Source organism: Juglans microcarpa x Juglans regia, chromosome 8S (assembly GCF_004785595.1).
Source record: "Juglans microcarpa x Juglans regia isolate MS1-56 chromosome 8S, Jm3101_v1.0, whole genome shotgun sequence".
In the NCBI taxonomy this organism is placed as follows: Eukaryota; Viridiplantae; Streptophyta; class Magnoliopsida; order Fagales; family Juglandaceae; genus Juglans; species Juglans microcarpa x Juglans regia.
The window spans coordinates 4127996-4154083 of record NC_054609.1 but is presented as its reverse complement, the minus strand read 5'-3'; the positions used below and the strand labels follow the sequence as shown (position 1 = coordinate 4154083).

Genomic DNA, 26088 nt, shown 5'->3' with positions numbered 1-26088 from the left:
AAAATAGGTAGTTAAACCTCAACTGACACAAATAACATAGCTTGTGCCCTTCCAAACCTACTAGTCTTCCTCTCACACATTCTTCACTCCAACAGACCAGTAGCTCTCATCTTGCTCCTCTCTCCCCAAAGTCTTCTCTCCCATTCTTAGAGAGAGAGAGAGGGCAATGTACCGGCAGCTCCTGACGACGATGCCTTCAACAAGTCATTATCGGCGGTGGCCGTGGTGGCGAGAGACCTGGGCTCGCCTGCTGGCTCCTCTGACCATTTGGCTATGTGGCATGTAATTTGACATCTTTGGCGATTTCCTTTCAACAGACAACTTGAATCTCAAAATGAGCATTTTTTGCAGTTTTCGTCAGCATCCGATATGGGTTTTATGGGGATTCCCAGATGGTGCTTGGACCGAGCTCCTCACGGTTGATGCAAGCAAGCTCTGTTTTTGTGGAACAAGTTGAAGTCAGAGATGATGCTAAGAAAGGGGTCCTTCTTTATTCCTTCTCCGAGAAACCTGACTTAAGCTCCCAAGCAAATTGGAGTGTATCAAACTACATGATTCTTACGTCCGGCAGCCGCAAGGTAGGAAATGAACTTTTTTTTGTGTTTCTTCAATATTAATGTGAGTTCATCTTTAGAGAGATTGAAACGCTCTGTTTAGTTCTTTTTCTTTTTCTTTTTTCCAGGGATTTTCCTTGTGGTTGAACAACGGATCAACAATCCGTATAACATGTGAGGCTCCAACTAGTGCGTTAAATCGACTGCAAGTGGTTATGATTAAAGGTTCTTTCAGCTCTAACAGCATTTTCTCCTACATTTCATCTAGAATGTTGAATCGACCATTCACAGATAAATACATCTAATACAGGAGAGCGGACAGTCAACACAGTATTGCCAAAAGCGACAGGTTCCCCTGATGCCCTTGCACCCCATGAAGCAATAGAAGGTAACCAATCTACTAAATCAAGATATACTTGAGCAACTTTAGTTTAATCCAGTGTAAAACTATGCATTTCGGCTGAATTTGGGTAGTAATCAGTTGCTCTTGTATTGATAATGCTGGAAAAATGTCTACTCAAGCCCGATAAAAATTTGAGGGCCTTAAGTGCGAGAGAGATACATGAAGTGGGTCATATAGTAGAAACACACACGGGCAACAGTAAATGTGTATGACATACTTCACTTGAGATTTTGAACTTGAAGAGGTTTTGATTCGACAATGCTAATAGGTCTTGAAAGGAAAGAAATTGCTTTTCTGAAATTCTTGATTGCTTGATTGCAAACCCAGTCACTGAAACTAGAAAATAAAGGTGTTGGACCTAGACAGGTAGACAGATCCATGAATAGATTCATTGCGTATTTTGGCAGGTAAAGAGGCAGAATACAGCATCGAGGAAGATGACAAGTACTACCTTGGCATCATCAACACGAATCCTAGAAGCATAATTATAAACATGAGAGTGAATGTTTCAGCTAAGATATATGATATTTCTAAAGCTAAGAACATGTGCTCAACACTAACGGGTTCATGTCGGATCAACCTTGTATTCCCTGATATTCAATATGTCATACTCGCCACACCTGACGATGTGAGGCCTCATCCCTTAGCTGTCAATACAATTTTATTAACAAATTTCCCAAACTAAACTCATTAATTCATTGCAGGGGGGCGGTGATGATTGGTATATTGAGCTTTCTTTCGTGGCACGAGTGGTAACATACATTGCAATTTTAGGTACAACACCAAAGAAGAAGAAAAATAAAAAAAAGGATTCATTGGTTAATGGTTCCACTGTTTTAGGAATCTCACCTTTGCCTGTGGTCTTGTTTGTTACATTGCAGGATTTTTAATAATTGTAGTATTTCTGATATTGAAATACCTTGGAGCCTGTGATGGAGAGAGTACCACAGTAGACATAGCAGTACCAGAAGAGCGGGAAGTAACCGAGACTGACCCTATAATGCCGGTGAAGCCGAGTCGGAGCGCATATGGAACAGGTGAAGAAGGGGAAGATTCAGAAGCAGATAGCAGCTGCTCGGAGGAATTATATGATGCAAAACTATGTGTAATTTGTTACGATGAGCAACGCAACTGCTTTTTTGTTCCTTGTGGCCACTGTGCCACCTGCTATGAATGTGCATCAAGGTAAATATTTCAGGTGTTTCATAGTCTCTAAAGATGTAAATTTTTCTGGAGGTTTGATTGGATTCAATCTTGCAGGATTATGGAGGGGGAGAGCAAAGTGTGTCCAATATGCCGGCGGCTTATTCACAAATTGAAAAGATTGTTTCACTCTTAGAGCTAAATAAAGGAGCTAGTGAATCTGTGATTACCCTTGTAACGAGATTTTATGCCTGGAAAGAAGAATTTTACATTTTGTGTGGAGAATAAGTGCCGATACTTTCTAGTTTCTAGTGTTCAAGGTCATGTATCCTAACTACTACAGTTTACAACAACCCCCAAACTCTGTCGAGCAAAATTTTGTAGCAATCCACAAGGACTTTGTCATGCTAGCAGCCGTTTGCCACGACTCTGGCGGCAACTACCGCATGCATGGCTTCAGAGTGCGCACCTGGTGAACTGAGGGAAGCACAAGCCTCCATCCGTCGTGGTAGTCACTAAAGCCAAAGCTGTCGATCTAGTAATCATCGTCATTGAAGGAGACTCACTAGATGTATCACCACCATCCAAGATACTGTATACCCGGAGAATAGCACCCTTGTGAAAGACGTCGATGTCTAGTTAATTACTTTCAGTGTTTCATAGCTTGTTCTGCCTGCAAAGTAATCTGCACCAACTAAATTGTAGGAAACATTTCCATTTAGCAGTTCCATCTCATATTTTCCGACCACCGCATCACTGTTAGTCCCCTTGAGACCCTTGTAACCATTTTATATTCTCTTTTACTCATTAAAAAGAAGTGATCATCGCATCCAAAACACGTGGCCTTGAATGAGAAAATAAAGCGGTGGCATGTAGACTTTCCCAAGAAACAATACGATTTATTATGTTATCAGAGAACCACTGATTCAAATAGTACATTTTTATTTTCGATTTCCATTCAGTAACATCCAACTGTTATGGAACAGTTAAAGCACAAATAAATGATGGCAAAATACCTCAATGATACGAAAACAATAACTTTGTTTACGAGCAACAATTTCTCTCTGTATTTGAAATGGAACTAATTCCAATATACCAAAATTTCTTATTAACTCATTGTTCTAAAAGCATGTTCCCCGAGGTTCCATATCTCATCAAAGAAACCATATCTCAAATTTGGTAGCAACTTGAACACATCACCTACAGAGGTCCTGGAAAGCTTCCATTCTCCCTTTGTTCGTTCCATCTATCAACCTGGCAAACAAAAAAAAAAAAAAAAAAAAAAAAAGACTTTAGAATCTATGAAACACTGTGATCAATTGACCAACCAATGCATCTTTATACTATCGCCAGTTCATATTTGATCTAGCTGCAAACCCTGATCGGAAAGCAATGCCTTCTTGTGCTAGTTAATGAGCATGGAGCCCATTTGTGCTTTTATTCCCGTTTATACTGTGTAACTAGATACTAGTCTCTCTCAGCAGCATCAAATTCTCACTATTTGATTCAGAGGTATCATTATCACTCAAGAAATTGTTGATGTTTATACAGTACAAGGTGTCAATCAACCATACCGAGTCCAGATTCGGATACACTGCATCAACTCTACAAAAGCCAAACCTCCAGGTAAGACGTGTTAATTCTTACAATCTAGGTGTGTCCCCTCCTCCACCCAGGCCCCTCCCCCGGGTTGTGTCTACTTCAACTTTGCAATAAGCCTCGGGAAGTCAGGACGTCCTGGACCCCCGGTGCCAATAAAAAAACCTTTGCAATAAATTCTCTCATTGGTTTCAGCAGCAATTAAACATCATCAACACAAAGTGAGTATACCAGGACCTCAATCAGATTGGGTTTACGGTACAAGATATATAAAAGCAGTTAGGAAATAAAACCCGTGGAAATTTATCTAACATCTAAGCAATTAGAACAAACCTTAAAGATGATTGAAAAGAAAAGATAAAATAATAGTCTTGTGTGTATGCAAAAGTATTGAAGACACATACCCATTCGCCTGGGCAAAGAGCACGATAATATTTTGCAAACTTATCACACTCTGAGGCACCTTCCCCCTTTGCAGCTATGCACCTATAAAAGATCAGATGAGATGTAATAACCAATATAAGTTAAAAAAAATTAACTGGAAATCATAGAAAAAGTTTTAACTTACCGATGATACTCAACATATCGAGTAAAGCAATGCCTCGTTTGATTCGTGGTGGGGAAGCGAAAATCTGCAGGTGCTGTCTCAAGCTGGATAACCACAATTCAAAAGTGAACAAAAAGGAAACATAAAGATGGAATGCTGTGCAAATGATGCAGTTAGGTAGCAACAGAAAGAAATTATGGCTTAATGATCTAGGCCCGGTAACCTTAATCTCTGGTGTTTCTTCAATAGCATCTTGATCACCACCAGCATTCTCCTCCTCAGAACTTTCAGTGGTTGCTTCGGTTGCCTCGGAACTTTCACTGGTTGCTTCGGTTGCAGGTGGAGTAGCTTCACTAATGTTTTCAACAGTATCAGAATTGGCTTCAGGGCTCTCTCCAGCAGGAGGGATTACTTCACTGCTTGTTTCAGTGGCAACCAGGGTAGCTTCAGTGCTTTCTTCCGCAGGAGAAGGTGAGACCTCAGCTTTATTGGTGACAACTTCCTCAGCTGCAGTAGCTACTGGGTTCTCAACCTCTTTTTCTTTGTCTGATATTTTTTCCTCCTTCAATAAATATTGCTGTAACTCAAAGGTGTAAGTCAGAAATGTTACCCATCTAATTACGGAGGAAAGGATTCCACAAAATAGGCTAAAATGGGAATTTTTTTATTAGCGAAATCAGAAATTGCATTGCATGAAAATATGATGTCAAGCCCAGGAAATCGAGCCCGTGCAAAATATCAACCATAAGGGACTTTGAGAAGGTTGAAAACCCAATAAATCCTTTTAATAAGGAAAAAGTCCAATAAACTTAATCAGTCCTCCTAAGCTCATGCTGGAATTTAAGCTGAGGAACTAGAGTCAAAATTATTGCAATTAGTATTCGGAAGTAATAAGACTGACCAAACATTTTGGGAATGTCATTGCAGCATTTTTTTTTTCTTTTTGATCGGTAAGCAAGGTTTTATTGAACAAAAGAATAGGCAAAAGCCCAAGTATACGGGACATATACAAGAGCAACGCCTAAGCGTGCTTAATTTAGAGATACAAGGCAGTCATGAAACGATAAGCCATGAAAATCAATCACAATCGACAATGGAGTAGAGTATTGAAAAATAGACTTCTAAGCTCATCCATTGACTGCACTTGATCTTCAAAACTTCTTTCGTTCCTCTCCCTCCAAATACACCACCAAAAACATATTGGAACCATGTTCCAAATTGAGGTGATCTGAGAGTTACCCTGAATGGCTTTCCAAGAAGCTAGGAGGTCCACTACCCATCTTGGCATCACCCAAACTATTCCCACCCAAGCAAAAACATCATTCCACAATGTCTTGGCAATATCACAATGAAGTAGTAGATGGTCAACCGACTCCCCACTCTTTCTACACATACAACACCAATCTATGACTATAATTTGACGTTTCCTTAGATTGTCTGGAGCGAGGATCTTCCCCAAAAAACCTGTCCATACAAAAAATTTTGCCTTTAGGGTCGCCTTCACTGGTGTGAGGATAGTACACCCAAAATCTTACCAACACCAAAATGAAACCAAAACATCCTACAAATTCACCCCATATGTAACTGTCTTCAAATGATATGAAATTTTGGATTCATTGTTATTTAGTTAGGTTTCTTAAAAGGTGACTCCTTATGAAGGAAGCCAACATAGATATTGAACGAGTTGATCTCTATAGTGACCCTCGATATGACACAACTAATTTTAGAGTTAAAAGATAAACTATTGTTTCTGAGCATAGTTTGCCGAGATTTTTTTTTTTTTTTAAATTTTTTTATAAGAGATAAATTTTATTGATACGAATGAAATAGGCATAGCCTGTGTACACAGGACGTATACAAAAGAACACCTAGATACATTCTATGAACGGTAGATTAAAGACAAGAAGTCATGAACATTGTTCCCATTTAGTACAATAGCTGAAAACCAAAGCATTAAAGTGTGTACAAAAAATTCTGAAGCTCCGCCATTGTGCGCTCCTTATCTTCAAAACAACGCTCATTCCTTTCCGACCAAATACACCACATGATGCACAACGGGATCTTCTTCCACATTGCCGCCACTTGAGGACAACCTTGAATCTTCTTCCAACAGCCCAATAAATCCACCACCCTCGATGGCATTACCCAAACAACATCAACCCTTCTAAAGATCTCATCCCACAACACCCTTGTAACCTCACAATGCAAAAAGAGGTCATTCACTAATTCTCCATTCTTTTTACACACATAACACCAATCCATCACAACACACCCCTTTTTCCTCAAGTTGTCTGTGGTCGAAATCTTCCCAAGAGCAGCAGTCTATACGAAAAAAGCTAGTTTAGAAGGCACACGAGACCTCCAAATATTCTTCCAAGGGTAAGGAACGTTAGCTTGTGATGTCAATATTTTGTAGTATGCCCTGACTGTACATTTCTTGCTGTCATTGGACCTCCACAACATTCCATCCCCCTGTGCCGTAAGGTGTCCCCTGGAGTATATCAATTTGAAAAAATCTGAAACGGTGGGTAATTACAGATCATGAAGGTCCCTATTAAAAAGGATATTCCATTGGTGAGCCATGGGAAAATACCCGCAAATCCACCATTGAAGCATCCCTGTTAGTTGCAATACGATAGAGAGCTGGAAAGGCCCTATCAAGAGCGTAAACTCCGCACCACACATCCTGCCAAAACCTAATTCTAGTACCCTCTCCGGCCACAAAACGGATATGTTTTTCAAAACATGGCCTTCCTCTCCTTATAAATTTTCATAAGCCCACACCATACCCCCCCTCTCACTTCATTGGAGCACCAACCCACCCAAGCACTTCCGTGTCTAGAATCAATAATTTCCTTCCACAATGACTCCCTCTCCAAGTGGTATCTCCATAACCATTTCCCCAATAAAGCTTTCTTGAAGGTTCTCAAGTTGCACACTCCCAAGCCCCCATTCGAAATTGGAGAACATACTGTGTTCCATTTAACAAGATGGAATTTCTTTTCCTCCCCCAAGCCCCCCATAAAAACGTCCGAAAGAGTTTCTCAATCCTATTCGCCACCCCTGCAGGCATAAGAAACAAAGATAAAAAATAGGTGGAGAGATTAGTTAAGGTGCTCTTTATTAAAGTGAGCCGACCCCCTTTCAATAAATACACCCGTTTCCAACCAGCTAGCATTTTCTCTACCTTCTCCACAACTCCATCCTAAATAGCTCTAGCCTTAAGTGTTGCTCCCAACGGAAGGCCCAAATATTTCATAGGCAACGAAGACACTTTATAATCCAAACGGCTCGCTAAGCTATTGATATTGGGCACCCACCATCTCAGACTTACCAAGGCTCACCTTAAGCCTCGACATTGCTTCAAAGCAGAATAACAATGCTCGTAGAGTTTGGATCTGGCTATAGTCCACTTCACAAAAGGGTAAAGTATCATTTGCAAATAAGAGATTTGAGATGATAATAGAGCCACTAGTGCCATTACCCACCTGGAATCCGGATAGGAAACCTCCTCCAACAATGACCTTCACCATCTGGCCAAGTGCCTCTATAACTATAACAAACAGAAGAGGGGGATAAAGGATCTCCTTGCCTCAAACAATGGGAACTGTAAAAAAAATAAGTAGGGGTGCTGTTAACTAGAATGAAGAAACGAGCGCTGGAAACACAATGTCGAATCTATGAGATCCACCTATCACCAAAACCACACCTACCGAGCAAGTATAAAAGAAATTCCAAATTGACATGATCATATGTGTTTTCCATGTCAAGCTTGCAAAGGATGCCTGGAACTCTCTCCCTCAATATGTGATCCAAACACTCAATTGCAATAAGAACTAAGTCAAGGATTTGTCTCCCACGAATAAATGCGTTTTGATCTTGTATACCCCATTAGTGCCATTACCCACCTGGAATCCGGATAGGAAACCTCCTCCAACAACGACCTTCACCATCTGGCCAAGTGCCTCCATAACTATAACAAACAGAAGGGGGCAATAAAGGATCTCCTTGCCTCAAACAACGAGAACTGTCAAAAAAATTAGTAAGGGTGCTGTTAACTAGAACCGAGAAACGAGCGCTAGCAACACAATGTCGAATCCATGAGATCCACCTATCACCAAAACCACACCTACCGAGCAAATATAAAAGAAATTCCAAATTCACATGATCACATGCCTTTTCCATGTCAAGCTTGCAAAGGATGCCTGAAACTCCCTCCCTCAATCTATGATCCAAACACTCAATTGCAATAAGAACTGAGTCAAGGATTTGTCTCCAACAAATAAATGTGTTTTGAGGCTTGGAAATAATTTGTTCCGACACTGGGCTTAGTCGACTAGCAAGAACCTTCGAGATGATCTTGTATACCCCACTAACTAGACTAGGACGAAAATCCTCAATTGTCGTAGCCCCATGTTTTTTGAAATGAGAGCAATGAACGTCGCATTGAGGCATTTTTCAAACTTTTTAAAAGAGTGAAATTCACATAAAACCTGCATAACATCACCTTTCACAACGTCCCAACATGTTTGAAAGAATTCCATCAAAAAGCCATCTGAACTCGGTGCTTTGTCCTTGGCCATACCGGTAATGACGTTATAGATCTCATCTTCGTCAAAAGGTCTCTCCAAACAGCTTGCACTCTGCGAATCAATTGTCTCAAACAACAAATCATCAAGCTTCGGCCTCCAACAAGCCGGTTCTGTAAGGAGGTTCTTGTAATAATGCACAATATGGTTTTCTAATTCCGGGGAGGGGGGGGGGGGGAAGAGAGCACTTGAGTACCTAAGTGAAGTTTCTCAATAGCATTGCTACGCCGATGTGAATTAGCCACTTTATGGAAGAACTTTGTACATTTATCAATAGAAAAAGAATGAACCAGTGTGCCGCAGCTAACTCCAAGCGAAGACTTATGGAAGAAAAAGAACTTCATACATTTCCCCCCAAAGCAATAGAAGTAGTTCTAGCATATAACTGGACACTCATGCTTAGGAGTCGCTCTTGTATATGTCCCGCGTACTTGGGCTATGCCTACCTTTACCATTAATAAATCTCTTTGTTTACTGATAAAAAAGGAAAATGTAAAAGTATCCACAAAAAAATGGAAAGAAAGAAAAAAGCTATATTCTTTTTTTTTTCCTTAATTTCTATTGGAACTCCATTGTTTTACTTAGATTAGTGTTAGGGTCCCCTGCCCCCAGCCTGCGTATCTGTTTTCGATATTGCAGGATGGAATTTAAATTTCCCAGAAAAAGGAAAGTCTTAGATCCTACCATGATGTTCTTAAAATATATCATGCAGTTTTTAACAAAATCTTGGTGTACTCTATGATTGAAGCACCGAGATGTATCTCACCTGATATCTCCTCGAGGTGCAAAGAATAACATATCATCAGCAAGTAACCATGCACTCACGGGGCTTAGTATAATTGACCAAAGACAGATTCTAAAACTTTGATTAATTCTAAGAGTTCACTAAATCGAAAATCTGAAACAATAATTAGGTGCATTTCATATAGAAAAGAAGGTTTATCAATGCTCAGAATCGAGAGCATAAAAATTACGCTCCAACATTCACGTAATGGAACAAACATATTTAATCAATCCACTTACTTTCGGAAGAGTACAAATTAAAATAAATAAATAAATAACTTTTTTCTTTTTTGATAATCATTGGTGTCCGAGCCAGCTTGCGCGCAACTCGAATAAATAACTCGGATCGTTTCCCACATCCATCTGACCAGATCCATTCTAGTCTAAGAACCCAGTGCACAAGATCAAAGATCCAAGCATGATTGAGAACAAGAATTCACCCGAAAAAAAAATACAAATCAAGAACCAAAACAGATCCACCTCAAGCCAGTTTTGACATTTGTTTCACTCAACAAGGCTACAGACTTTGGGTAGTTTAGAAAGAAAAAAAAAAATATAAGAATATTACCTCAGAGAGGGTTGGGATATCGTGGCTTTGGGCTTCCGCCATTTCGATGGAAGAGAAAGCGATGTATTCCACAACCACAGCTAGGTGAGTAATGGGTCTGCGGTGTGTGGGTGGGGATCGGCGTCTAGGGGTTAGGTTGTGAAAGATGGTCTTTTTATTTTCTTTAATGGTTGTTTGTTACGGCGATTGGTCAATCTTGTTTCTAACACTCTAAGGGGGGAAGTCCACTCGGTTCTTCCACGTGTCAACTTTGGGGCTTCACACACTACTGTGAGAGAATCATTTTTGCACCGGATCTAGAGCATGCCTAGGCCATTGAGTATGGCCAAGTTTAAAATTTATTTAGAAACTTAACTTTTGATTATAGTATTAATTTTTAATTAGTTGAATTTATATTAAACTAGTTATTTTAAAGTGAAAATAATAATATAATATAATATTTTTTAATTTTATATTTTACAAAAATACTTCATATATTAATTAATAATTTATATTTTATTTAAAATTATTGTTTCCTCAACCCATTTCTTAAAATGTGCTTAAAATTGCAAATGTAATCAAAAGGAAATCAAAAGACAAAAGGAATTAAGACAAAACTCTATTCTCATTCATGAGAAGGAATAAAAAATATAACCTACTTAAGTTCAGACCTTCTGATTTGTCCACTACACTAAAATTCAGACCTACTAAAAATACTACAAAGGACACTATAACAGAAATTTATTTACAAGCAACAAGCCAAAACTGAGTTCACAGTCCACAAATAAATACCAACACATTCCTTTTAGGCACCAACACAGTCCACATTCCAACATGTATAAAATGAACATTAGTATTGAGTAAGACAGTCCACAAATAAATACAAACACATTCCACAGTCCAACACAGTCCATAGTCTACAGTCCAACAGAATAATGAAGACACACAATCTAGTTTAATAAAAGATGTTCTCAACAAAATAATATATATACAGATTTAGTAACAGTCCAAGCATTTAGTTGCTACCTAACCACATATTTATCCAACCCACATGTGGCTGGGTAGCCACTAAATTCTCAAAAAAGTTAGTACTACCAACACTAGAAGTTAGACACCTCCATAAAATGTTGAAGGAGATGTAGATGTAACTCTGGAATGTGACTTCAAATCCTAAAAAATTTCTAGTTGAATATTACGGAAATATTCTTGTTACATGGCATTCATATCACGTACATCTAGCATCACCATCTTTAGTTCAAAATTCTTCTTCTCTAGTTCAAATTTCTTCTCCTCTAGTTCCAACTTCTTCTTCTTTAGTTCAAATACTTTCTCGTTTTTTTCGTCTGCCTTCAACATAACATTTCTCCGCTCTTCCATGGTCGTCGCTCTATCCTCGGTCATTTTAGCTAATGCAATTTTAATCTCTACCTATTTGCCTTCCATCGACTTCTGCTTCCTCTCCCTTTCTTTCTCAGCTTTTTTACTTGGAGGTCTCTTAGTAAGAACCTCTAGGTCCTCTTCGACTAAATCAACATCAACTTCACCAACATATTTTTCTTGTAGCTTTCTCTTCTTACCAAAGATAGATATGTGTTGCTGCCATTTTGGTTGGTGTCTCAAAAGACACCAACAATGCTCCATTGTGAAATTAGACCCTACCATCTCTTTATACAACATCTTTGCCTTCTCAATCTGCAAAGGTAAAGGAATATTTGTTAGTTCATAAATAAGTCCAACATAAATTCATAATTAAAACAAAATGGTACATACCTTATCTTGCTCGGTTGCACCACTCGGGTGCAATGACTCTACCTGTGCTATATATGCACAGAACTTATTTGTCAATTTTTGAATCATAGACCATCGATTCATCAATGAGCCTTCAGAACGATCAACAATGTTTGGTTTTTTATATTCATGATAAAATGTGGTAATTCTTTTCCACATTTAAGTTGACTTTTGATCAGTACCCCTTATCGCATTGATACTAATGTTGAGCCAAGCTGAGACGAGGAGATTATCCTCCTCTACAGTGAAAGATGCTCCTCTTTGAACTTTTTTTGAATGATGCCTCTTTTCACCGTCAGTTAGGGTTGCTTGGATCACAACATTAGAATGTTGCATTGGGGTGCTATTACAACCTTCTCCCCCACTTTGCAAGAGAGTGGTGAAGAATGGGTCATCCTCAAAATGTGTATCCATCTTTGAAAAAGATTAAATTTTCAAGAAGTCATAAAAGTTACCCAATATAAGTCCAAACTCACAAGATTCCAGCATGTTTACAAGATTCCAGCTTTAGTTGCCTTGGTTTTTAATAACAATAATCATAGAAATGCAATTCCAGCTCCAGTAATTATAAGTGCACAATAAAAAATGCAATGTATAACTCATGAATTTTATAATGTTAATCATTTGAATATAATGTTAATCTACCTCACAAACTGTAAAGATGATGGATTTCATAATGTTCCTATACAAAAAGCAAGAAATAGTAAAGTGAGTTGTAGAAGGCAGCACATATTTTCTCATGGCAACTTATGATACAAGACCAAATCCTATAATAGTAAATTTCTAAGAAGCATTATTATGTTTTTTTTTTTAAAAAAAAAAAATAGACTAAGAAAGAAAGGTACATACTACTGGGTCTGGAATAGTGGGTCAGAGTCAGGACATTTACAATACTTGAGAACTCAATGGGAGGTGGCTTTGGGTCATTTTTTGAATTTCAATGCTTGAGAACTCACTCAATACAATACTACTGTGTATACGATTTACTTGTGATATCTTGATGGATTGACATCTTGTTGCTGATGTTATTAGAGGGCACTAGAGTCTTCCCAAGTAGATTAATTGAACAAATGTTATTAGTGACTGAATTTGCAAATATCAACACTATAAAACTCCACAAATGTTAAACTTTATATATATATATATATATATATATATATATTTATATATATATATATCTAAAGGTGAAATCCTAACTTCATGTCTCGATTTTTTAGTTTAAACAAAACATCATGAAATAGAAAGAAGTGTGACAAAATGAGTAGAACCAAATCTTGCATCAACCATATGAAGAAACAAACATTGCTAATATTAGATTTACTTCATCTCAAAATATGACAAACAAGGCCCAAAAAAATATCCCTCAATTAAATCCCTTACTCGTACAAAACCCCCTCCCCTAAAAAAAAAAAAGATCATTTCTTCTCTTCTCTTCTCTTCTACCTGGGTAGCCAACCTCATTCAACATTCATCACTTAACATAACCCCATTGATAAGCATCAAATAAACTCACAAAAGTATGTGCATGTGATACAAATTTAACATTCATAGTTCATAAACAGGAAGTGCCTCAAAACCAGAAGAAACCGATAGTACTACCTAAAATCGCAAATTACAGTTCATCAAATCACAATTTATCAAAATCGCAAATCACAGTTCATCAAAATCGCAATCAAAATTGCAAATCACATTTCATCAAAATCGCAAATCACAGTTCGTCAAAATCGCAAATCAATTTGTAAAAAATACCCAAATCGCGATTTTCTTATGATGGATTTGTGGAGGAATGCGCAACCTTGCAGAGAAGCCCAAGCTCTCAGTTCGTCCCTTTCTCGATTTTCTCCCTCCCTCTCTCTCTGTGCTCCTCTTCGATGGAGGGTGGCGTTGAAGCCCAAGCTCCCAGTTCGTCCCTTTCGCTGGAGAAGCAGTTCGAGGACTTCCGAGTTCAGCTCCGAGAGTTCGTCCACCACCAGGCTTGTGTATGCCAGTCTCCTTCTAGTCCACCAGTCTCGCCCAACTCCTGGTACTACAACCTCAGGATGAAAGAAAATGAAAACGAGGGAATCGGACGAAGAAAGAGAAATAACGAGGGAAAGAGAGGAAATGTAGAAGAAATAATAAAATAAACATTTCAAGGGTAAACAATGACTCACCAAGTTTAGAGAGGAGTTAAGATTTACTGTAGATCAAGTGTTAAACTTTAAATTTTTAGCTAATCCAATGTGGGAGATTTTTGATGAATATAGTCAAATTATAGACTTGCATTGGCATTTGGCTAGGTCATTGCCAATGCTTTTAGTAGTAGTTTATTTATATTTCATTTGATTCGTGGGTTAAAGTGAGAGATGAAAGAAAGAAAAAAAGATAAAAATAATGAAAAGAGAGAGAGAGAGAGAGAGTAAGAGAAATTTTGAAAACAATTATGCATAGATAGACAATGTCAATCTACATTAAGATTGTTATTGTAGCATAGATGTATTTCGTACTTCCATTGTATAATTTGTTGAAAAAGATTTTTTGAAAATCCCTTAGCTATTTTACATGAGAAGCATTAGGATGCTTGTAAAATGAGATCATATGATAATTTTTTGAATAATAATAAGATGATTTATGAATAATAATGAGATAATTTGAATTAGGTAGCTTTTGAGTTTTGGAAAAGAAGACAGAAAAAGTTGAATATAAATATAATAAAATTAAAATATTATTAAAATATAATTTTTATTTTGAAATTTGAAAAAGTTAAATTATTTTTTATTTTTTATTTAAAAGTTTGGAAAAGTTGTAATGATTAGTTTAAAAATATTTGTATAACTATATTTGAGTATCAGTTTAGGAAATATATGAGATGAGATGAGATGAGATGAAATGTGATGAGAAATCTACGAACAAATCTTATATATAAGTCTATTGTGTTAATAGACTATGTTAGTAGACTTATAACAAATCTTATAAGTCTACTAACAAATCTTATATAAAAAAAGTTTATGCGTTGATATGGTTTAATGAAATATGTTAGATCTACTTTAGAATAATAACAATTTTCCAATTCGATAGATTACATTAAATTATATCAATGTATAAATTTTTTGTGTAAGATTTATATGTAGATCAAACATTTTTCATTTTACACATAAACTTAAAATTTATAACCCATTGAGAATGCTCTAAAGAGCGGGTCTGCAAGACTTAGAAGCATGTTGTGTTGAGTGCAAGTGCAACAACGTGGGATTCGTTTGGCTTCTAAGTTTGAATGTTGCTCACATGGCTTTTGGAAACCATAGATCATGCATTCTTTATTGGTGATTTAGGGAATGCAGTTTGGAGACATTTCTTATCGTTCTTTGTCGGGTTGGAAGGAAAATTACTACATCCTAGTGGAATAATTTTAGAGTAATGTTATGTATAAATTTCAAATAGACAAGTTACATACAAATCATTTATAAAAAAATGAGTCATATTAATAAAGAATAATATATACTTTTTTTTACAAATTTTCTAAAGTGAAATCTATTTTTTACAAAGACTTGAGCGGGACTTGTACAAAATATTTCTCATAATCTTGTTGGGTCTGATCAAATGAGTCTGCTGGCAAATATGCTTCTTCGAAATTATGATTATCACCAAATGTAGCTAAAATTTGATGCTTCCCCTCCAAATTTCTTCTATGTTGTCTAAAAGGTTAAATCTTGTTGAAGGATGTTAAGAATATAATATAAATGTTTAAATCTATATCTTATTATTAGTTTAAAATTTTGAAATAATGGTGATTTTATATCGTATCAGATGTCTCGAAATCTTAGCTTTAAACTTTATTCCATTTAATTAAAATTTCACATATTGGACCCACTTATTGAGAATGAATTTGGCCTACTGACTATACATGAGAAATGTATTAAGAATATAATATAAATAATTATATAATCTCTTTCCATTACATATGTGAGTAGCATAAAATTTAGTTTTTTTTTTCTCCTTACAGCTTATCTTTAGGATTTATGTTAACCTCAAAAATTTTTTTTTAATAAATAAAATCGAAGTTCTGATCTAACGAAATGCAGAAGTATTTGCTCTTTATCTTAACATGGGTGAAGTTGCTTAATGACAGCTAATGCTTCAAATATGAAATGGGCAATGCATAGGTATGATTGCAATACCAAACTCACATTTTAAGCAATAAGAAAGAAACTACCAAAGAATAACTTCTTCCCTCAGCCTAAGGCCAAGTGAATGGATCCAACTGGCCACACAACCGTTTACATTGTAAATTGGGCATTTTTTTTTTTTTTTCCTTGTTTACATTTCAAGCATAGCATTGGCAATGACCTAATCATTGCTAAGTCTAAAATTTAGCTGAAATCTTAACTTTTAACTATAGTATCAATTTTTAACTAATTGAGTCTATATTGAACTGGTTATCTTAAAGTTAAAATAATAATATAATATAATATTTTTTTATTTTTTTTTACAAATAAAATTTATATATTTCTTAAATCTTCATGCTTTGTAGAAATAATATGTCTATTATATCAATATTCGTAATCAGTAAAATAAATAAAAAATTTTACTAGTACATGTCATGCATGTTTTACCATTCAAAAAGAGAGAAGTCATGAAATAATAAAATATTACTTTTCATTGTGAATAGTAGCTAGTTATGTTTGGAAAAGACTTAAGATTTACTGTAGTTCAAGTCTTAAGTTTTGGACCATTGGCTAGTCCAATATAGAGGCTTTTTTTCACATCTAGCTAAAGTTTAAACTTGCATTGACATTTGACTAGTCCATTGCCAATGCTTTAAATTTCGTAAAAACGAACTCACAAATAAACATGTCATATAGGGTCATATGATATGTTAGATCTATTTTATGATAAAAAATAATTTTATAATATGATCTGTTACGTCGTTAGTTTGTAAATTTATTTTTAATTTTATTAAAATATTTTGTTATTCTGTGGTTGATGAAACATTGATTGTGAATCTCAAATCAGGTTTTCTTTCTTTGTTTTTTTTTTTTTTGAAGAGTAAAGATTAATAAACAATATCGATGCCGTATACCAATTTTGACCGCACGTGCAGGAAACGACGCCGTTTCTTCTGGTTTACGTTGACGGCGCAAAATAGGAAAATTAATAAATATTCCAGCGTGTGGCTGCTCTCGTCCCTTGAGAACACTATTATTCTTGCTTTCCCCATCTTCGGAGCGCTGACTCCACGAAATCTTGCTCTCTCCCTCTCTTTTTGTTTTTCTCTTTCAGATTCTGTTCATCGGAATATAATCTCCATCCATCGATCTGCTTCGTAGCGGGGTATTTTTTTTTTTTGAATTTTCAAATGGCTTCGAGTTTTGATCGGTGGGAGAAAGATCCTTTCTTCTCTGCCGCCGATGAAGTTCAAGAATCGGCCGACAGGTGCTCCATTAATTTCATCTATCAACCATTTTCAATTTCTCTGTTGGGTTTTTCTTTTCCTTTTTTTGGGTTTTCTATTTGCAGTCTGTAGTTTGCCCTAAATTTTTTATATTATTTCTTTGGTAGCCAAGAAAAATTCTGAAATAATAGGTAAAATGAATTGTAATTTAAATTTTTTATTGTTAGAACATTTCCGCGAACCTGTTTGTTCTATCGGGCCGATTTATGATTAAGATTTTTATTTTTCACAACCAAATGTAGCGTGTTCGCTTCTTCGCCTATTGTATATATGTGGCTCTTTGTTGGACTCAATCACAGGCTGAAGTAGGGCTATTCATCGAAGGTTCCCTGTCACTCCGAACCTTAAATGCTGAGTTTGGGCTTGGTTGTATGTAATATTATTTAATTCGTATTTCTATTCTTGTGAAGGATGGAATCTACGTATAGAACATGGATTCATGCAGAGAAAGACGCATCTAGCATGTGGGATTCCGAAGAACTCCGCCGGGATCTTCATACCGCCCTTGGCACTACCAAATGGCAGGTAGTCTCTCACCTTCTGTGTGTGCCTGTGCATCCGCACGCATACTCAGCTCATGTATATTGGATATTTAAGTGATTGGTGCTATACTCGTATCAGTATATTGAATATGTATTTGAAACTTTTGGGTGAGCAATGCAGTTAGAAGAGTTTGAACGGGCTGTCCGGTCCAGTTACGGGAAAAACTCAAGTGATGATGCAAGAGGCCGGCACCATGAGTTTATTATCGCAATTGAAGACCAGATTTCAAAAATTGAAAATTCCTTGAGGGTATCCAATCTTTCAGAGAGCAAGGCATCATTGCCTTGGGTACGATTAGATGAAGGTGAACGCAATGAACTTGCATTGTTTCTTTCAGGACCGTCAACGTTTGTAGACAAAACCACTGTAAAAAGTACTACTCAAAAGGATATTGAGAATCCGCAAGTGACAGATAATGGTTCAGCACATGATTGTTCAAAGAACTCACAGGATTCAGCTGAGTGGGATTCTGTGGAGGCTAGGGAAGAAAAATCATATGGGCATAGGAGAACTGCTAGTGCTAGTGCTGACATTGGTGCTTGGAAGATTGTGGTTCCCGATGACGAATGCCAACAGAGTTCTTCTAATGGGCAGACTGTATTACCTTTTCGAAAGATACCCAGTTTGTCAGGATTTCTAAGTTCCGTGGAATATGCTTCCAAGTTGAAGTGGTCAAAGAATGGTTTCAGGAAGTGGAAGGCAATGGATCGCCAACAAGAAGCTGATACTGCATTTTTGCAATCTCCGCAGTTGTCCAGGGTGTGTGTTCAATGACTTCAATCTGTTTCTGAGCTTAAGACAAACTATACTTGTTGATTTGTATATCTGCAGTTTTATATTCATAATGATTTTTTCAATTCTTTTCTTCCCTAAAAAAAGGGCATTAATGTGTGCTATGAAAGAAGTAAGAGTTGCCTGGATGGTTGCGACGATTGTTATGATAAGCAACTTTATGGCTGGTATGGAGCTATTCAGAGACAGCTTCAAAGATCTCAGTACCAGATGCAATATAGTCGGCCTGTTCAAGTGATTTTTTGGATTGCTCTTCTCGTCTTTTTGATTGGTAAGCTTTGCTGAAATCTTCCACAATTTTTTTTTGTTCATGTTTAGAAAAAATCCACGTCTGCATCTTGATCCTATGTTTGTTACTTTGTATCCTGTTTTGTTTTGGTTGATTAACATATTTATGTTGTACAACTAACAAGCCAGGTCTAGTGACCTTGAAACTTTGCCACCACAATTGTAATATTAAAATTGCATACATAATAATAATAGTCTCTCTTGTATACTACCTGCGTACTTGGGTTGCACCTTTGCGCTTATTAATGAAGATCTTATTACCTACCTATATATATTTACACCCATAAAATGCCTGCTGTTTTTCTTTTTACAAACTTCCACCACTTGTACATGTTCTAGTTTTTTTTTTTCCCCTTACACTTATCTATCTCAAGCTTCACTCATGACTTAGAAGGAAGGCAGATTTGATGATACATTCATTCAGAATTGGGTTTGGTGATTAAGAAACGCCATTTCTCATGGTTCCACATGATATGAATAAATGATACAAAAAAGAAATGCAAAGTTTGCTTTATCTGTATCACATATATAATTTAGCGAAACAAATAGATTTTCGCATGCCAGCTAGTGGAATATAAATCATTGTCCTACGCTTGCCGCCAAGTACTATTTCTTTGCCAAGTTTTTGTTGAGGGAAGATGCTTGAGTCATGTGGCACTAGCCTAATATGGCACATGTCAACAAGATAGATGCCTTCACTTATGTCTACATCTCCAACTACGACTTCTTTTGGCCATCTTCTTATGCACGTTTGAGTGATCGCTTAAAAAGTTTGTTTGAATATGTGCACCTACTAATCTAGCAAATAGAGAAATGAAAGTCGCAACAGAGTGGGAGCACATAGAACAATGGTGAGAAAGCAAGATAATAGGACTAAATGGTCAAGAACTGTGTGAAAAATCCAGTTTGTCTCCTGAATTTAAACAAGTCTACAAGAATTTATTTTTGGTTATTCACCTCTTAAAAAAAAACTGATTTTTGGTTTTTTTTTTTTTTGATAAGTAAAAATATATTAATATCAATAGCTGTAACCAAGTACACTGGGTGTATACAAGAGAGAACACCTAGCCTATAATAGAGAGCCCCTAATGAACATTGCCCAAGAGGGAGAAATTAGAAACCTATCCAATAACCAAGCCTTATTGGGACAAAACACGCCTTCCCAAAGCAAAGCAAGTCACTGTAACTACCCTAACCCCTTGTTTTCCACACAATTAATACTTCACCCGAATGATCCTACGAGGACAGAGGAAGGCTTTTTGCCCTTCCTCTAGTCCTCCCTCGACTTGTACTATCTCCCTTTGCGTTGTAGTTGATTGCCTAAGTAAGACCCTTTAAATCCTTGCTTTTCTTAAATCTAGATTTTGTTTCAAGCGAGTGACCCCCCTCAATTGCAGTGGGAAGTGTTGTGAATTGGTTGCCAAATCCTCCACATGTAATCCCCACACACTGATGTATCTCATTAACCTTTTGCAAAACCCAATCCAATGATGATCCAACCATATTGTTTAACAGAGGAAGAGATAACAAGGGGACAACATCTTCCCCAGACACAACTCCCAACTGTACACTAGGCCTTAAACATTTATCCTCGCAAGCTACCAACGACAAATCCATATCCCTTCCCAACCATCTTCTGCATTCAAATCCCGTTCCTCCTCAACAACTCCATTGGTTCTCTCCAATGGTGAGGTCATGGTCACCATTGGAGGTTTTGGGTTGGCAGCAAGTCTCGACAGCACATCAAGTTCCTTCACCTCCGGTGACCCTTTATATGCAACTTCGATGGACCCTACATCTCCTTCAAACCTCGGCGTTACACCATTTTCCTTCAACTTGGATGAGGGAGCCATAGTTTCTTCGGGGAGAACATTGACCAAGGGTGTAATACCGACTATCGGCCTTTCCTGAATCACGTGGCGAAATGAAATTAAGTTGCCTTTAGAGTTCTGCATAATATTAATGTGTCAAAAGGGATGTAATAACTTTAACATCTATTTTAATATTTTTTATCTTGTTAACTTTTTTGTCTGTTCAAACTTCCATGCCATTCAATTCTGTTTTGGATTTTTGCTCTCTTATGATGATCAAAGGGGTTTCAAATCGAATCAAGTTGCCTGATGAGTTTTCCTTCTCAATTTGGTATTAATGAATGATGTTACCTTTTATTTTAAATTTTATAGTCTCTGTCACACTTGTTGATGTGGCAACTGGCAAATTTTATATGACTTCATATGCTTGCTACTTAAATAGATAGCTACTTAAAATGTACTACGGTGGCAGATGTGAGTGAGAAGACAAAAATCTAAGATGAAGAACAACATATCTCGATATCAAGTTGTGTCAAAAGAGGTCTAACTTTGGACTAAAAGTGTAACTTTTGCATCTATACATATATATATTTTTCTTTAAATTGATTTTGTTACAAATGACTTCATCTATTGAAAATTCTATGTTGCAATGTGATTGTTTCCAATTTCATTTAAAGCTTATACTTTTATAATTCTAAATTGAGCGCCCTAGGATGGGGTTATGTCCATGTCACTTTCCTTCATGGAGGCTTATGCTTTTGTTTCTCCCCACAGTTATAATATCATGTGCGCTGTAGAAGGGATCCATTGATGTTCTCCATCTGGAATTTAGTAGTGGATGGTAGAGGATCTCGGGGAATTTGAATGAATGCACATTGTTTGGCTGTCACTGGAGTTCAATGAAAGGTAGGTCTTGTCATTCTTTCTCACATAATGCCACGTTTTAAGCCTGTAAGCTTTTGGGTGATTACATCAGAGTGACACCCCACCACCCACCCCTCCCCGCTCTTTGTTTATGCTTTTTATTTGTTCTCTCCAATTTCTTATGATGGTTAAACTCTGTCATAAGAGGCAAGGAGAGGGCAAAAGAAAGTTGGCTTAGGGTTGTAATTCAGAATATGTTAATTAGCCTTTTGCTTCTGAAGATGTAAAATATATAAATTTTTTTAGTGGAATTTCATTTGAATTTCTAGCTGCCCCCTTAGGTGTAGCATGTATATCTATTTAAACTTCCTCATTTACTTTTATTTTTTTAATCTCTCCCTTGTAATTGTTGTAAAATGTAAGAAATATCGGGACCTTTTTTTTTTTTTTTTTGAGTAAGATTTTATTAATGAAAAGATGGGTATTGTCCAGAGTACACAAGTTGTAGATATGCGAAGCACCTTATAATAGAATGAAAAAAAAGAGCTAAAAAGTTCTGAAAACTAGTGCTAGAGCAACCAAAATGTGTAAAACACCAATGATCAATGTTAAATGAAAACAATCCATAACATTCGCCACCGTCTGTTCCTTATCCTCACAGATCCCATCGTCCCTCTCTCCAAATGCACAAGTAACTTGGAATCATCAAATCAAAGCTTCGGTTTCTCCCTGAGAACAACCGAACATTTCCACCATTCTGGGAGGAATGGCCCAATATAGGCCATGTGTGTAAGCATGGAGTTGAAAGTTTTAGATCTAAATTATCTTTTTGTCCTGTTACGATGTTTGCAATCTGTTTTGTAAGTTTTCATTTGACTTGGTCGTTTGAATGGAATGGGCAATGAGTTGAGAAGGGATATAATTAGAAAACGGCATAATATAACAGAGTTAATTTTAGTCTTAGGCTAGTGTTTAGAGCACACCATTCTCCTTATTACTTAAATGATAAGATTTGATTTACAAGACTTCAATTTTTAAATTTAACTTTTAAATCAAATTATGTTATGGAAGAATGTTAAAATAACTCGTGCAATAAATTGTTTCTGTTTCTGGCTGCAGATCATGTACATATCGACTCAAGTCACACTACCTGGGTATTTTTTTTTTATTTGCTTATTTTGCGGTGCAAGTCCTAGGCCTGCAACCCAATCTATTACAATCGGGTTCGTACCCAGCCTGGCCGGCCCGATCCGAATAGCCTTGCTTAAAGTGCCAAACCGACCCGGCCCGACCTAAAGAAAATCAAATCGGGTTGAACCCGTATGACCCGGCCTTTAAAAACAATGTTGTTTACTCTTTCTTTTAGAAACGACTTATTCATAGAAAAAAGCTTATCATTTTTTGCTTTTTTTCTCTTCTCCTCATAGTAAACTCAAAAAACTCAGAAAGCACACGGCCCACAACCATCCAAGAACCAAAGACCCATAAAAAAAAAAAAGAACTCTAATCATCAAAGAGCTTCCGATAGAGATATCGATAGAGATAGAGAGAAATTGCGAAATCAAAGAATCACATGGCCCACAAGAATGGCATTAGGAAACCCAGAAAGCACAAGCACATTTCCACGAAAGGGATGGATCCGAAGTTTTTGAGAAATCAGAGGTATGCAAGAAAGCACAACAAGGTGAATTGGTTCTACAACCAAGGAAGAGTAAATCAGTAAGGGTTGGGATTCTCCAGTTTAGATATTGTTAAAAACTTGAAATGGTTTTCAGATTTTAATGTGTTGAAGCTTTTTTCGACCTTTTCAATTAAAAAAAAATAGTAAACTCAAAAAAGCATGTGAATTTCTTCTCTACATAACAAATCCAATTTTTTTTTTCACTAATACTTTCTTCCGGCTTCTTAGTGGTTCTCTTTGCTTTATTTTCATTTTCTTCAATCTTCATATTGGACAAATGGGTCGACACAGATAAGCATGCTGCATCACCTCATACGCACTCGATTGTCATTTCCAGTGCCAAGAGCACTCTCTCTTCCTCAACCTGTTGCCTCTCCGATTCTTCTGCTTAAGCATTTCAATCCTCGATATTTCGTCATGCTAGAGCTGGAGGTGTTGTAGTTGTGGGAGAACAACTTTACTGAGCATATTGCTCAGGGGCTGCTTTGGCTCAGGTATGAGAAGAAAGTATACTTTTATACTCAAAAAGCTCGGACGGGTTGACATCCAAAATATGAACCCGCTATTTTTCGGGTTGGAGACCCGCTTAGATTATAACCCGATAAAAAGTTGGGTCGGATCGGGTGAGTCTCATCGGATCCAACGGGTGATCGGGTCACATGCACAACCCTAGTAAGTCCATACTTTGTCCAAATTCATCTAACGAACATTCATATTAAGAAATGTTTTAGCCATAAAAAGATTTTATAAAAGTAAATTTATAAATTGATATGGTTTGATGCAGTATATTAGATTGTAAAGTTATTTTTGTTGTAAAGTAGATCTAATGTATCATATAAAACCATGTCAGTTTGTAAGTTTACTTTTGTAGGATTTCTTTGTAATTGTAGCACTTCTCTCTACATATTAAAAGTGTGCAAGTCTTGTACACTATTTAAAAAAAAAAAAAAAAGATAAATTTGGGATTCACATCAAAACTACATCTAACACTTAAAGAGTAATGTTATATACCACACTCTCATCATATTTTAATCATACTAAGTGGTATGTGACACATTCATCACTACTAGATGATACAGAAGTATGCAATAAATGATCATTTAATGATAATAAATATGTCACATTATATTTAGTGGGATGAAAGTGAGATGGTAGTATGGTATATATAATTTTCTTTTTTTTAAATAATGTGCATGACTTATACATTCTAAAACTGTATCTAACATGAGTTTAATGAAACGTAATACATGAAGGAAAATGATTTAAACACAACATTTTTTACTAAAATTTATATAACTATGTTTTAAATGAGGAGTATTTTTATAAAATATTTTATAAAATAATATCATTTTATAAAAATACTCTCATTTTATAATATTATTGTGTAATGTATTGTATAATATATTGTATGTATATCATTATTCATACGGTAAATCCAATAAAAATCTGGCCAAAACAGTTGACCGACAGTATAGACAGAAAGTGGTGCTCTGGCCAAAATATTAACCACTTTCATCCATATTATTAGAGGAAGATGATCTGATTGGCGATCTAGGTTGCTCTGGTGAAGTATCTGTAACAGAAATAGGAGGCACCAATCAAGAAAGGGACGAAGAACTCGAGGAGGAGAGCCACAAACTTGGACAGTCGGTCATGCTTGATCACAAAAGCAGTCATCTCTGCTTTGTTCTCGGATTCCTCGTAGGCAACTTCCTTGGAGTCTCCGTCTTGGAATATGTGTCCTTGAAGAACACCCACCTGGTATTTTCGGAGCAAGCTTTGAGCTCCCTTGCTGTGTCCAACATCCTCAAACTCCTTGGAGGCGTCCTTCCCTGCCGACTCCATCAACACCTCCTCCCCTCCTGGGTGTTCCGTCAAAAACTTTGTCACGTTCAATACCTGTTAGAATATACAGTAGAAAAGTACCTCAAATTCAGCTTAAAGAATTATTCTATAAGTTTTTTCAGATAGATAAACTCCAAGCGTTTTCTCTTAGTGACGAAAGTGTACCACGTAATATAGAACTAGAGTAACACTTAACAAATCTACAGCTTAAGTATTTTATCAAGAGAGAACAAAAAGAGAGAGAGTCTTTTTTTTACTTTTCAGATGGTGTTAAAAATACAATTAAAGAGGACTATATATAGTCCTCCTATGCACGGCTAGCCTTAAAGGCCAACCTTCAATTGAATTGAAAAGGCAGTAACGCATGACTTTGCCCCTCGTGGGCGCCCCTCCATCTAACAATACCCGATAAAAAATACGAGTCAGTTCTCACGGAGAGAGAGAGAGAGAGAGAGAGAGAGGGGGAGGGAGGGAGGGATTTACTCTGCCATTGATGACAAGCCAGCAATCTTTCTTTGATCTGTGTCGTTCAACTTGTGAGAGGTTGAAAATTCTTCCTGCCATGGTTACTGAATAATGAGTAGTAGATTGGTGCGTTGGAAGCCAGAAAATTGTTCTAGATTTTGCACCGATGGAGTGAGGGGGGGCAGAATTTTGTAGAAGAAAGCTGGGATTGTTCGGCACAAAGCAAGAGAACTATAGTAAGCCACGTTGTGGACATACGGTCTAGATTTTGCAACAATTGAGGTTGGTGTTGGACGCAGTTTTCGTAGACTTTCCCCTGCAAGTCATATGCAACGCTTTCCATGTTGCTGTTGTAACACGATTTTTATTTGGAAAAGTCTTATTTTAGGTAATAGTGGGGCTTCTACGCCGACCT

General features: G+C 36.8%; 5 protein-coding genes across 6 annotated transcripts; 2 read left to right on the top strand and 3 right to left on the bottom strand.

Annotated features, from left to right (window-relative positions):
* Positions 1-58: 58 nt before the first annotated feature.
* LOC121243869 (E3 ubiquitin-protein ligase APD1-like) lies at positions 59-2821 on the top strand. Of its 2 annotated transcripts, none has more exons than XM_041141936.1 (8): positions 59-278; positions 352-578; positions 683-779; positions 865-942; positions 1365-1585; positions 1662-1731; positions 1839-2142; positions 2218-2821. In XM_041141936.1, the coding sequence occupies exons 1-8, from the start codon at positions 167-169 to the stop codon at positions 2294-2296; spliced, it is 1188 nt and encodes a 395-aa protein (XP_040997870.1). In that variant the 5' UTR covers positions 59-166; the 3' UTR covers positions 2297-2821. The 2 variants fall into 2 exon arrangements, with proteins under 2 accessions (XP_040997870.1, XP_040997871.1); XM_041141937.1 differs by having other exon boundaries at positions 59-282.
* Positions 2822-3022: 201 nt separating this feature from the next.
* Positions 3023-10493, bottom strand: LOC121243870 (cytochrome c oxidase subunit 6b-1-like). The gene is made up of 5 exons (XM_041141938.1): positions 10187-10493; positions 4470-4823; positions 4268-4350; positions 4104-4185; positions 3023-3354 (listed from the first exon to the last, which is right to left on the bottom strand). The coding sequence occupies exons 1-5, from the start codon at positions 10226-10228 to the stop codon at positions 3301-3303; spliced, it is 615 nt and encodes a 204-aa protein (XP_040997872.1). The 5' UTR covers positions 10229-10493; the 3' UTR covers positions 3023-3300.
* LOC121243872 lies at positions 7571-9687 on the bottom strand. The gene is made up of 2 exons (XM_041141939.1): positions 8155-9687; positions 7571-7734 (listed from the first exon to the last, which is right to left on the bottom strand). Exons 1-2 carry the CDS (start codon positions 8699-8701, stop codon positions 7727-7729), a joined length of 555 nt encoding a protein of 184 aa, XP_040997873.1. The 5' UTR covers positions 8702-9687; the 3' UTR covers positions 7571-7726.
* A 6614-nt stretch (positions 10494-17107) lies between the features above and the next one.
* LOC121244682 lies at positions 17108-22016 on the top strand. Its single transcript, XM_041142855.1, has 5 exons — positions 17108-17365; positions 17795-17909; positions 18048-18686; positions 18807-18990; positions 21593-22016. The coding sequence occupies exons 1-5, from the start codon at positions 17289-17291 to the stop codon at positions 21613-21615; spliced, it is 1038 nt and encodes a 345-aa protein (XP_040998789.1). The 5' UTR covers positions 17108-17288; the 3' UTR covers positions 21616-22016.
* A 2862-nt stretch (positions 22017-24878) lies between these two features.
* LOC121244650 (cytochrome B5-like) lies at positions 24879-25959 on the bottom strand. The gene is made up of 2 exons (XM_041142812.1): positions 25692-25959; positions 24879-25262 (listed from the first exon to the last, which is right to left on the bottom strand). The coding sequence occupies exons 1-2, from the start codon at positions 25770-25772 to the stop codon at positions 24915-24917; spliced, it is 429 nt and encodes a 142-aa protein (XP_040998746.1). The 5' UTR covers positions 25773-25959; the 3' UTR covers positions 24879-24914.
* Between the last annotated feature and the right edge of the window lie 129 nt (positions 25960-26088).

Excerpts from the sequence above, each read along its gene's own strand:
- LOC121243869 (XM_041141936.1), top strand. The coding sequence starts at position 167 with ATGTACCGGCAGCTCCTGACGACGATGCCTTCAACAAGTCATTATCGG. Across the intron at positions 579-682 it reads TTACGTCCGGCAGCCGCAAG|GGATTTTCCTTGTGGTTGAA; the intron begins GTAGGAAATGAA and ends TCTTTTTTCCAG. Across the intron at positions 943-1,364 it reads ACCCCATGAAGCAATAGAAG|GTAAAGAGGCAGAATACAGC; the intron begins GTAACCAATCTA and ends GTATTTTGGCAG.
- LOC121243872 (XM_041141939.1), bottom strand. The coding sequence starts at position 8,701 with ATGCCTCAATGCGACGTTCATTGCTCTCATTTCAAAAAACATGGGGCT.
- LOC121243870 (XM_041141938.1), bottom strand. The coding sequence starts at position 10,228 with ATGGCGGAAGCCCAAAGCCACGATATCCCAACCCTCTCTGAG. Across the intron at positions 4,186-4,267 it reads CGATATGTTGAGTATCATCG|GTGCATAGCTGCAAAGGGGG; the intron begins GTAAGTTAAAAC and ends GATCTTTTATAG. Across the intron at positions 3,355-4,103 it reads CTCTTTGCCCAGGCGAATGG|GTTGATAGATGGAACGAACA; the intron begins GTATGTGTCTTC and ends TTTGTTTGCCAG.
- LOC121244682 (XM_041142855.1), top strand. The coding sequence starts at position 17,289 with ATGGCTTCGAGTTTTGATCGGTGGGAGAAAGATCCTTTCTTCTCTGCC. Across the intron at positions 17,910-18,047 it reads TTGGCACTACCAAATGGCAG|TTAGAAGAGTTTGAACGGGC; the intron begins GTAGTCTCTCAC and ends TGAGCAATGCAG. Across the intron at positions 18,687-18,806 it reads AATCTCCGCAGTTGTCCAGG|GGCATTAATGTGTGCTATGA; the intron begins GTGTGTGTTCAA and ends CCCTAAAAAAAG.
- LOC121244650 (XM_041142812.1), bottom strand. The coding sequence starts at position 25,772 with ATGGCAGGAAGAATTTTCAACCTCTCACAAGTTGAACGACACAGATCA. Across the intron at positions 25,263-25,691 it reads GGCTTGTCATCAATGGCAGA|GTATTGAACGTGACAAAGTT; the intron begins GTAAATCCCTCC and ends ATATTCTAACAG.